This window comes from Micromys minutus (assembly GCF_963924665.1).
Source record: "Micromys minutus genome assembly, chromosome: 16".
In the NCBI taxonomy this organism is placed as follows: domain Eukaryota; kingdom Metazoa; phylum Chordata; class Mammalia; order Rodentia; family Muridae; genus Micromys; species Micromys minutus.
In genome coordinates, this window is record NC_137985.1 from 18,052,396 (window position 1) to 18,064,594 (window position 12,199).

The 12,199-nt window shown below is 48.1% G+C and overlaps 1 protein-coding gene across 2 annotated transcripts; it reads right to left on the minus strand.

Moving 5' to 3' along the window:
• Positions 1-231: 231 nt before the first annotated feature.
• Positions 232-5,423, minus strand: ELOF1 (elongation factor 1). 2 transcript variants are annotated; one of them, XM_080930047.1, is made up of 4 exons: positions 5,371-5,423; positions 1,259-1,394; positions 1,104-1,174; positions 232-859 (listed from the first exon to the last, which is right to left on the minus strand). In XM_080930047.1, exons 2-4 carry the CDS (start codon positions 1,372-1,374, stop codon positions 795-797), a joined length of 252 nt encoding a protein of 83 aa, XP_080786173.1. In that variant the 5' UTR covers positions 1,375-1,394; positions 5,371-5,423; the 3' UTR covers positions 232-794. The 2 variants fall into 2 exon arrangements, with proteins under 2 accessions (XP_080786173.1, XP_080786174.1); XM_080930048.1 differs by lacking the exon at positions 5,371-5,423 and adding an exon at positions 5,197-5,327.
• Positions 5,424-12,199: the final 6,776 nt, after the last annotated feature.

A 12,199-nucleotide genomic window follows, 5' to 3' on the forward strand; every position in this document is an offset into this window, starting at 1 on the left:
CTCAGAATTATTGCAAGTTCAAGACCAGCCTGGTACATGATACCCCATCTCCTAATCACTAAGCCTGTCCTTACAAAGAATACAATAAACAATAAAAAAAAAAAAATGACCAAACCGTATGTCACAGAGCCAAAACGCTCTCTTGAATGCTTCAGTCCTGACTCCTCTCTCCCCTTCTGACACTGGGGCTGCCTCATGACCCAAGGAAGTACAGACATGCAGGGATACACACTGGATGCTTTATTGATAGGTTATTGATGAGTGACAGCTGCACCCCAACTAGCCCCCACTTTTCTACAAAGGCAAATGAGGAAAATGGTGCTGCTCAGCAAAGCCCAGCCAAGAGACCAGGGTGGTCAGTAGCCTTGACTCCCAGACCACAAGCACTAGGAGGCTGGGAAGGACAGAAAGTCCAGCTCCTCAAGGGCAAGGTGCTAGTGAGGTGGCCGAGGAGACTGGAGGTCCCACAGATATTCCTTGCCTGGGATGTCAGAGACTGTCACCAGAGAAGAAGGAACCTAAATCTTGGGGGCACAGGTGTGGGCTGAAGAAGGGAGCATCAAAGGCTTTCGGAGTCCTCTGAGGCAATCCTGGGCTGCATGGTGAGACCCAGCAATTGCTCATATCCGTCCTTGCAGTCACATCTGCAGCCACGCACACATCTACTCATTCATATCCACTCCATTCACACGGGGAGGGGGGATCACAGCCCTGGACCTACACCCTGGAGCCCAGGAATGTCTCTGGATGAGTAGCCAGATCAGGGGCTGCGGGGGAGCAGGTCCTTGACATCGCTACTGATTGGCTGCCTCACAGGCGTCTATCCAGTCGCTGTACACATCCACTGGTTCTGACAGGTCTGAAGCAGGGTCAAGGATAATAATGAAGCCCATTGCTAGGCACAACTCTGCTATGACAGGGTCCACTGGACCCTGCCCTATGTCTTGTCGCTCAGTGTTAAACTAGTAGACAATATCTATTCCCCTAGATGGCTACAAGGCCAGAGCTGCAGGAGGTCACCAGCCCTTGAGTAGGTCAGGACAGCCCAGACTTCCACCCATTTCTCTTATTCTCAGAGGATCAGCTGATTTTTCCAAGGATACATGTGATGGGTGTCTGGAATTCCTCTAGGCACACGGTACAGGAGATGACTCCAGTGTTTCGAGCACGGTCCCTGCAGGAAGATAAGGTGGAGGTGTGCATGAGCCAGTGGCGGCAACCTCGCCAGCAGGGAGGCCCAGAGTGAACACCCACTCACATTTTCACATCACAAGACTTCTCATGGTTGCAGAAAGGGCAGGTGAACTGGGTCTCCAAAGTGCCTGTCATCTTCTTCTTGGGGGGTGGCTTCCGTTTAGACTTCCTTCGTCCCATAACTGCAGGGGGGATAAAACCTGTGGTGCAGAGGACAGGGGTCAGAGGCTCTCCAGAAGCAGGCCACAGGCCATCAGCAGTGCTCTGTGGAGAAGATGTATGCTCTCGTCACCCGCACAACAGTTCCTGTGTACACACTGGGAAGCAGGACCAAGAACAGCCTTTAACCTTGATTTCCCAACTTCTTGTTTGTCTTTAGGTAGGTCACTTACGATCTCTGAGCTCAGAGTCTCAGGGGAGGTTAGGGGTGGCAGCTAGCTGGAGAGAAAACAGGGACAGAGAGGGGTTCTGACATAATAATGATGCATGCTGCTAAGGGGTGAAGGAGTTAAGTCCAAAGAGTGACTAAAGATGAAGTCAAGAGCAGGAAGATGTCCACCTTAGTGGACAAAGGTACCAACCACGACAATAGCACAACCCTAGTTCAATTCCAGAAACATATAAATGGCCAGTCCCAGTGGCTCAAAACTGAAAGCCTAGCATTCTGACGTGGAGGTGGGAGGAGAGACAGGATTGTATGGGATCCTCTGGCTGGTGAGCCTGGACTACACAGGGATGGGGCACAAACAAGATGGCAGGTGAGAACAGACCCCCCACAAAACTGTTCTCTGACTACACGTGGACGATGTGGGATGTGTGCCTCCTCTGACCACACACAGAGTCTCAGTCAGGATTGAGGATCTAGGGGACCGGAGTGGATGGCAGTGAGCGAGACAGGAACATATGGACTGAGTACCAGCTGAGGGCGGTGCTGTGACGGGACACAAAAGGTTGGGAGGAGAGGCCCTGATAACAGACATGTTCGTGGGCTGTTTGCTCCCAGCACTCTGGAGGCAAAGGCAGGCAGAACTTTGAGTTGGAAGTCAGCCTGGTCTACATACTGAGTTCTAAGGCAGCCAGGCCTACAGAGTCAAGACAAAGGTCTCATATAGCCCAGGCCTGGCCTGTTTCCCAAATGGCAGAGGATGACTTTGAGCTCCTGATCCTCCCACTTCTACCTGCCAAGTGCTCAGACTATAGATAGGCGTGAGCTACCACACCTGGTTCTCCACTTGACATGGATGTAGTGAATGCTGATCATCAACTCAACAGAATCTAGACTAACTCAGGAGAGCCTGGCATGACAGCTACCTATTAGGTTAATAAAGGTGAAAAGACTCACCCTGGAGGAGGGCAGCACCACGTCCTAGGGTGGGGTTCTAGACAGCAGAGAAAGGAGGCCCAGCTGAGCATAGCACTCACCAGCTCCCGCCACAGTGACAGACCTGCTGGGAACCCCAAATAAGCCCCTTTCTGCCTCAAGTTGGTTCTTTTTCTAACAAAGCAACCCAAAAGTGTCTCGTACAGAAATCTAAGACAGGAAGAGGTGGGTATGGAGAGGTGACCGTCTCAGTGTGAGGGGCACCAAGAGGGCAGACGTGGTTGCAGGTAGGCACAGAGATGGTGGCGGTTATCCCTGACCCCCTGCGAGGCACTGCAGTCTGCCTGCCTCTGTAGTCGCTGGTCTCCATGGCACCTCCAGATTCACCACAACCACAACCACCCACCGTTCCTAGGCCACACTGCCCATAACAGGAGCCTGCTGCGGTCCCTGAGAATGGAGAGGACAGTTACATTCAGTTGTCTACCACTCTGAAGTGCCCCCCACCTCCTTCTGAGACAGTCTCACTGTAGTCCAGGGTTGCTCTGGAACTCACTGGGAAGACCTGCCTCTGCCATCCACATGTGGAGATTAACGGGATGCACCAGCACACTCAGCTAGTTATTTATTGAAACAGGGTCTCACTGTATACAACTGACCTAGAATTAATTATCTATGCAGAACAGGTTAGCCTCTGCCTGGGATTAGAGGTATACATGTGCCATCACACGTGGCTTTTGTATTAAAGAAAGAAAGGAAGGAAGAAAGGAAGGAAAGAGAGGAAGAATTGGGAAACGCCAGCATGTTAGCATATGCCAAAAGTTCCAGAACCCAGGAGACTCAGGCAGAGGGTGGAAAATTCATCTCAAGTTGGAGTCTATTCTGAGCTAGTCCACCCCACACTGTAACCCCAGAACTTCAGATCACTGAAGGTCAGCTTGGGCAATAAAACAAAGCCAAATCTACTGTCTAAAACAAAAACAAAGGAAGCACACAGACATATATGCAGGCAGAGCATATATATGTGTATATATCCATATATGATGAAAATAAATAAAAATCTATGCTAATAAATGTAATTCTTAACATGAAAGCTCGATAGGGTCTCTCTGTAGCCCTGGCTATTCTGGAACTCACTGTGTAGACCAGACTCAGAGATTGAGTGTGGGGGCTGGGATTAACAGCATGTGCCACCACCATCTACCAACAGGAACATTCTTAACTGGATAAATTCAGCTGGCAGCAGCCTAACATGTGTAAGGCTCTAGAGCACAGGTTCTAACCTGTGGGTTTGAGGGGGTCACATATCAGATATCCTGAATCCAGATATCCCAGACACATAAGATAAAAATAAATCTTCAAAATATCTGTATTAATAGTTACAGATGACAGACTCTTAAGAAAACTTGTAACTGGATGAATCCTACTGCTGTGAGGTTATTAAGAGTTAAATGCAAGTTTCTGAGATGGGGCTACTTTGGGTGAAGGAGAATCAGGAAGGACCTTTCTGGGCTGAAGAGATGGCTCAGCAGTTAAGAGCACTGATTGCTCTTCCAGAGGTCCTGAGTTCAAGTCCCAGCAACCACATGGTAGCTCACAACCATCTGTAATGGGATCTGATGCCCTCTTCTGATATGTCTGGAGACCGCAACAGTGTACTTATCTTTTAAAAAATAAAAAAGGAAAGCCTTTTTCTTCTAGAGTCATTTCAGATGAAGTGTGGATGACAAAAGGCAACTTTGACACCAAGACAGCCAGGGAGAGGGGTGTATCTGAAAGGAGTCTGAGCCAGATGAAGGGTTTTCTCATCCTTTTACTTCAGAAAGAACGGCTGAAGCTCTGGGAGCAACAGGGATAAAGTGTGAGATGCACAAAAGGAAAGGCCAGATCCTGAAGGTGAAGTGTAGCCTGGTCCCCAGCCCCGCTGTCAACTGTCTAAGCAGATGTGTTTGCTTCCCCTTCCATCTGGCCCTGGCAACCAGCTAAAACAGAATCAGAGATCTCGGACATCTTGGACCATCCTGTCTCAGCTTGTTACAGACATCACTGCCAAGCCTGAAATGCTGAATTTGGTCCCTGAACTCACATGAAGGTGGAAAGTGAGGATGTATTCCGCCAAATTGTCCATTAACTTCTGTACACATTATACACATATAGGGAAAAAAATGTGGGGCAAAAGATTTCTGAAACTTTCAAAACAGGAAGAGGACGTTGGCTCGGCAGGTGAAGATGGTGACTGCCAAACCTGAGCCAGATTTCAATTCCCTGGGCTCTCACGGTGGAGAGCCAACAGACACACACACACACACACACACACACACACACACACACACACACACACACGCACGCACGCACACGCACACACGCACAGCATCCAAAACAAACGAACTCACGATCACTTTAAACTTTTCACAGGTCCTCAGCGTCTCCAACCCGGCCCATCAATCTCTGAGGAAGGATTTCACTTGATCACTGCTCAATCCCCAGCACCCACAGTACCTCGTATACCTTATACATTTAATAACTACTTGTTGAACGAAATCCGTGAGTTTCCCTGAATCTGTTTCTGTGTGACCCCAGAATCCACCGGCAACCTGCAGCCTGCGAACAAGCCGTGGTGTCCTGAGGAGACCGGGACAGAGGGAAGGGGTCTAGGCGGAGGGCGACGCCGTTCGCCTCACCCAGGCTTCGGTGGCGCCGCCTGCTCGCCCAGCTGCAGGGGTCCAGGGGTCAGGCTCCCCACGCGGTCGTACTCAAAGCCATGCCCCGGCCTTGGCTCTACGCTCTGTGGGTGATCTAGAGAAGAGCGCCGGTCCCGCCCAACCCAACGTCCGCCCGCGAGACCCTACACTTACTTGTACCAGCCCTGCCTCTCAGCCAAGGCCGCTTCACCCAGGAGACGCTAACTTCCGGCCCTTAACGGAAACGGAAATATCACTTTGTGTTTCCCGCCCACTCCTTAACCAAGTAAATGGGAGCGTGTAGACCCCGCCTCCAACTGTCGCGCAATTGTTACAGCGCATGCGCCTTCCTGCTCATTCGCTAGCAAATTCCTATCGGTGGCTCCACATCTAGTGTCCCTGGTTAAGGTTCTCGCTTGTGCTCATCTCCCTGGGTTCGTTTCACTTGTCTCACCTCCTTGAAAACCTAGATTTTCCTAACCTCCATGCTGACTCCAATATCCTAGCCCTAGAAGAGACTAGTTAAGAGGAAAGGGATCAGAGGAAGTGATAGGCAGGAAAACCGGTTAATATGGTCAAAGTATTTAGTCAGGGTTCTCTAGAGACACAGAACTTATGGAATGTCTCTATATTGAGGGAAATTATTGTAATGACTTACAGTCTGTAGTCCAACTAACCCAACAACTGTCAGCTGTGAATGGGAAGTCCAAGAATCAATCCCCAGCAAATGCAAGCAGGCAGAGAGATTCACCTTCCTTCTTCCAATGTCCTTATGTAGGTGTCCAGCAGAAGGTGTGTACCTCCAGCACTACAGAACACTAGCTAAGACATCTAGCCATGTAGACTTAATCCTACTAGATTCTAGACGTTTTGTTCACAGCTAGCCAGTGTTGGATTAGTTGGACTGTAGCCTGTAAGTCATTCTAGTAAACCACACACACACACACACACACAGAAGAGAAGAGAGAGATTCATTCCATAAGTTCTGTAACTCTAGAGAACCCCAACTAACGCAGCTACAAGTTGAGTTTGAGGCCAGCCTGGGTTACAAAGACCAGCCCCCTGCCCCACACCTTTTGAAGTCACCCTAGTTGGTGGTTGGAAAGTAGGAGGGAGTGTTGATGGGATAGGAGAGCCGGTATAACAGTTTGAAAGCCACAGCAGTAGCTGAATGGATCGTGGAGCTATATTGATGGGAACAGAAAGAACTTTATACATCTAGAAACTGAGGTACAAAGCTGTGTGTGCTTTGAGACCTTCCTCTTGGCTGCCTGAGAATCAGTCTTCTCCTAGCAGCCTTCAGATGAAGATGTAGAGCTCTCAGCTCCTCCTGCACCATGCCTGCCTGGACACTGCCATGTTCCCACCTTGATGATAATGTACTGAACCTCTGAACCTGTAAGCCAGCTCAATTAAATGTTCTTTTTAAGACTTGCCTTGGTCATGGTGTCTGTTCACGGCAGTAAAACCCTAACTAAGACAGAAGCCAAACTTGGTTTCTGGAGCTGGGATGGAGAAGGGAGACACAAGTCCCCATTCCCCCTCTGGACTGAAGAGCACAGGAAGGGGTGCATCACAAGACTTCTGTGCTGCAGGGAGAGGCATGCAGGCTCCGGACATTCGATGCTGGTAGAGTAGCCAGGTGATCTGAGAGGAGGAGGCCTGGGGCACACAGGCTGCCACTCAAGTTGAAGTAGAAGCCCCAGGAAGAATTGACTATGCAGAGGAGACAGAGAGGAGGAGAGGGGGGCTGTCTTCGGCAGAGCTCCTGAGTGCTGCCTCTCTGAGGAGCAAGACAGAGGCGTCCCATGGGAAAGAAATCAAGGATTGAGTCTGAGATGGCTTGATCCCTGGCACCTACTTAAAAGCAGTTACCCGCCTACCTGTACTGCAGGAGACAGAGGATCCCCAGAGCAAGGTGGCTGGCTGGCTGGCTGATGTGAGTTCTGGGTTCAAGAGAGACCCTGCCTCAACATATAAGATGGAGAGATGTGGGGGTCTGGCTTTTACATGCAGACCCTCACAAATATACATGCCGGGTACATTCTTCCTTTTTTCCCCCCTTTTCCCCCCTCCCCACATTCTTCCTTTCTTAATTAAAGGCTTCTGGCCAGCCAAATGGCTCAGCAGGTAAAGGCACTTCCTACCCATACCTGTCAACCTGAGTTCGACCTCTGTAAATTACATAGTGCACACACAGACACAAGACACACACACACAGACACACACACAGACAGACACACACACTAACACACACACACAGGGAAAGCAGGGAGAGTGTTTAGACACACACACAGACACAAACAGACACACGCACAGAGATACAGACACTCACACAGGGAAATTGCTTAGCTGTGCCACGAGTTGCTTGTGTTTTAAAGAGAATGAAGGAAGTGTGCCAGCTGTTGAGTTTGGTAAGTGTTTGCCCTGGGACTTTATCAACATTAATTTCTTTAGTGTAAATTCCTGCAGTACAGGTAGGCGGGTAACTGCTTTTAAGTAGGTGCCAGGGATCAACTTCAGGTATTTTTTTTAGAGTGGATGGGTCTCCGAGATGCCCTGTAGGGGGCAGTGTGATCTTTGGATTGCCTTTTCTGAAGACCATTTCTCTGTGTTGGCAACTTCAGCTCACACAGGGTAGAAAGCTGAGTGTAGTTGTTCAGTCCTAAAATCTCAGCACTGGAAAGGCAGAGTCAGGGTCTTTGCTGTTCTAGGCCAGCTCTGGCTGTAAGAATAACTCAAAGCTAACCTTGGCTACAGTGTGAGACCCTGGCTCACAAAAACAAACAACATGAAGCCACATGCATGGAGGATAAGATCAGTCCACGCATGTTAGCCTGTGACTTGCTGTCTCATGGTCAAGACACAAATGCAGAACTCTTGCTTTCAGTAGTTGTTCTGGTTAGTTTTTGTCAGCTCGATTCAAGCTAGAGTCGGGGTCTAGGTGGGAGACAAGCCCCTGGGTGCATCTGTGAATTACTGTCTAGACTGGGTTCATGCGTGTGGGAAGACTGAAAATGAATGTGAGTAGCACCTTTTCCAGGCCGACATCCTCCTGGAATAAAAGGAAAACCAGCTGAGCAGCAACATCCCTCTCCCCCTGCCACCAGCCTTCCCTGTCACCACAGACTGCCTTTCGGTTGTGAGCCAGAAGAAACAGCTCTTCTCTCATGCTGCTTTCAGCAAGACATTTCATCACATCGGCAAAAAACGAAACAGATATGACATGAGGCATTACAGCTGGCCAAGGGCTCCAGCATCATGGTCCTTTTGGTCAGAAGGTGTTAAAAGCCCAGCATGGTTGAAGGAGGCTGAGACAGGAGGATTACCTTGAGTCGGAGATCAGAATAGGCTACATAGAGAGGCCCTGTAAATAAATACATAAATTCACAGAATTAAAATAAAACAGGGGCGCTGGAGAGATGGCTCAGCAGTTAAGAGCACTGGCTGCTCTTCTAGAGGTCTTGAGTTCAATCCCAGCAACCACATGGTGGCTCACAGCCATCTGTAATGGGATCTGATGCTCTCTTCTGGTATGCAGGTGTACATGCAGACAGAGCACTCAAATAAATAAATAAATAAACAATTTAAATAAAATAAAACAGGACGACGTTAGCCTTGCTTATTGTAGGCTGTCATCCCAGCCACTGCGGAGGCTGAAGCAAGAGGTTCAAAAGTCCAAGGTCAACCTTGGCAGCTTAGATCCTGTCCCCCCCCAAAAAAAAAATCAAAGATAGACATGGTGACTTGATCTTTTAATCTCCAGACTCAGGTTTTAGAAACAAGAGAAACTGCAAAGACCTGAGTTTTATAAACAGAGTTGCATAAACACTGGGCTTCGGAAAAACCTGAGCTATACAGTGAGTTTTTGTCTCAAAAACCCAACCATAGGGTGGGGAGACAGCTCACAGGTAAACATGATTACCCTGCAAGCCGGGTGAATTGAGTTCAGTCCCCAGAGTCTAAGGTGGAAGAAGAAACCAGTCTTCCAAGAAGTTCTCTGTCATCTTTTTTTTTTAAAGATTTATTTATTTTATGTATATGAGTATGCTATAGCTGTTTCAGACACACCAGAAGAGGGTGTCTGATCTCATTACAGATGGTTGTGAGCCACCATGTAGTTTCAGGGAATTGAACTCAGGACCTCTGGAAGAGCAGTCAGTGCTCTTAACTGCTGAGCCATCTCTCCAGCCCCCAGTTCTCTGGCTTCTATGTCTGTGCTGTGGTGTATGGGCACACACACCAGACACACACACCAGTAATAATAAACACAGCACCAACCAAGAAAGCAGAGGCAGGCAGAGCTCTGTGAGTTTGAGGCCAGGCTGGTCTACATAGTGAGACTGTATCTAATTAAAAATACCCAGAGGCCGTGGATTTCATGGTTGAGTGCTTGCTTAGCAAGCACAGAGTCCTGGGTTTCAATCCAAGTGTAGGGGACAAGCATTGATCTCATAACCAGCAAGTGGTAGCTACTGTCACCTCAGCTGGACAGAAGTCTATCTGCTGGGGCACCCCATAGCCTCCAATGTCCCTCTCCATGTCTCCGATAAAATCTTTGTAGCATTTGGTGCTTAGTGGGATAGGGAACTTGGTCTGCATTTCCCATGTGACATTTACTATGTCTCTTCTCCTTTCTAGACCCTGGGAACAGGGACACTGGATGAAGCCGACTGCTGATTCAGAGCTCTGACTGCCAGGAGCCTGTGAGTCAGTGGGAAGAGGCTTGGTGGCTGTAAATTTCCTCCCTGTTAAGGTTAACGGGGAGGGTTGAGCTATGGTCACAGTTAGTTGGCCACCTGTGTTGGGCAGGTGGTTTTTGTTCTTTTTTTCTTTAATATTTATTTATTTATTTATTTATCTCATGTATGTGATTACACTGTGGCTCTCTTCAGACACACCAGAAGAGGGCATCAGATCCCATTACTGATGGTTGTGAGCCACCATGTGGTTGCTGGGAATTGAACTCAGGACCTCTGGAAGAGCAGTCAGTGCTCTAACCACTGGGCCACCTCTCCAGCCCCTTTTTGTTGTGTTATGTTTTGTTTTTTCAACTTGACACACGACTAGGGTCATCTGGGGACGGGGAACCTGGGCTGAGAAAATGCCTCCACCAGACTAGTCTGTAGGCAATCCCATGGGATTTCTTAGTGATTGGTGAGGGAGGACCCGGCCTACTGTGGGTGGTGCCACCCCTGGGCAGATGGTCGTAAGTGTGTGACAGAGCCGTGGAGACCCAGCCAGTGTGCAGCATTGCCTATGAGCTTCTGCTTTAGTTTCAGCCTTCAGTTCCTGTCCAGACCTCCTTCAGTGATGGACTGAGATCTGGAAGGAAAGCCGAATAAACCCTTTGTTCCTCATGTAGTCTTGGACAGAGTGGTTTCTCGCCCCAGTAGAGAGCAGACAGGGACAGACATGGTGCTGAGAACTGTCGGGCCCTCTGCAATGTCCTACCTATGAAAAACAAGGATGAGTCTAGCCTTTGCCTCATGAGTCAGGGTGAGAAGTGATTTCTTTTTAAGGACAGGGTGACATGTACTCCAGACTGTATAGACACGCCACTGCTGTTCGATCTTTTTTTTTTTCCACATTAACTTAGTGTGCGAGCATGTGTTTGTGTGTGCATGTGTGTGTGTGTGAATTTGGGTGGTCAGCTTGGCACCACGTTTTTTTTTACTAGCTAAGTCCTCTCACTGCCCAACCTCCCAAAACAAGGTCAGGGAGGCCAGCAAGGTGGTGCTCAGCCCACAGTCAGACAAGCCAAGTGACCTGCAGGACTCAGCTCACAGTTGGCACGTGGTCCGATCCCTTCCATGTTTCGTTTTGAGCCAGGCTCTGTGAGGTAGGATCTGTGGTGGTGTTTTTCTGAGAATACCTCTTCCCTTCAGAGAGAAGGAAATATTTGCTGACTTTGCAACTAAGCTAGTAATATGCTTTGAGATCATCCAAGACATGTCAAAATTCGATCCTACTGTGCATGAGATCCTACTATGCACTCAGCTGTTTCTAGTTAAACTGCTTTAAGAAAATGCAAACATTTTACTGTCCTTTGCATTTCCCATGCAGAGAGCTTTTACAGACCAAATTTATAGCTTTTAATCTTAAACTATGTCTTTTCCCATGCCTTTAATGAGAATAGTGTGGTGCCTGTGTGTGTATGGTGTGAGTGTCATGTGTGGGGTGGTATATGTATGCATGTATGTGTGTACGTGGTGTGTGTATACTGTGAGTGTGGTGTAGTATGTGTGATATGTATGTGATATGTGTCTGTGTGTGTGGTATATGTATGTGTGTTGTGTGTGTGGTATGTATATTTGTGTGTGATATGTATGTATGGTGTGTGGGATGTATGTTTGTGGTTGATTATGTGATATGTGTGTCATGTGTATGTGTAGTATATGTGTATGTTGGTGTATATGATGTATGTGTATGTACTATGTATGTATGTGCTGTGTGTATGTGTGTGGGGTGCATGTGTGTGTTGGTGTGTGTGATGTATGTGGTATGTGTGATGTATTTGTGGCGTGTGTGTTTGTTGGTATGTGTGGTATAAGTATGTGTGTGGTGTGTGTGTGTGTGTATGTGTGTGGTATTGTGTATGTTGTATGTGTAGTGTATATTGTAGTGTATATGTGTGTATATGTGTATGATGTGTATGCAGGTCATGTGGTAATCATTTACTGAAATTATCCAATGGGTTGAAAGCAATCTTACACAAAACAAATATCCCATAAATGTTGGGAGCAACTTGAGGACATAGACTGGTAACACCAGTGTGGTTTTAGTGCTAGTCCAGATTATTTGAACTTAGCAAACTCTGCAAGCCATCTCTGTAAAGAATGCCTTTCCCCATGCATGTCTTCTGTGCTGTTCAATAAATGCAGAACAAAGACCCTTGTTTGGGACAGACACATTAGACACACAGGTGCAGACAACAGGGGCAGATCAGAAACACACAGCAGACAGGCTACAGACACATGGAAGATACAGGGAGATACATGGA

Excerpts from the sequence above, each read along its gene's own strand:
- ELOF1 (XM_080930047.1), bottom strand. The coding sequence starts at position 1,374 with ATGGGACGAAGGAAGTCTAAACGGAAGCCACCCCCCAAGAAGAAGATG. Across the intron at positions 1,175-1,258 it reads AAGTCTTGTGATGTGAAAAT|GGACCGTGCTCGAAACACTG; the intron begins GTGAGTGGGTGT and ends ATCTTCCTGCAG. Across the intron at positions 860-1,103 it reads ATTCCAGACACCCATCACAT|ACCTGTCAGAACCAGTGGAT; the intron begins GTATCCTTGGAA and ends ACCCTGCTTCAG.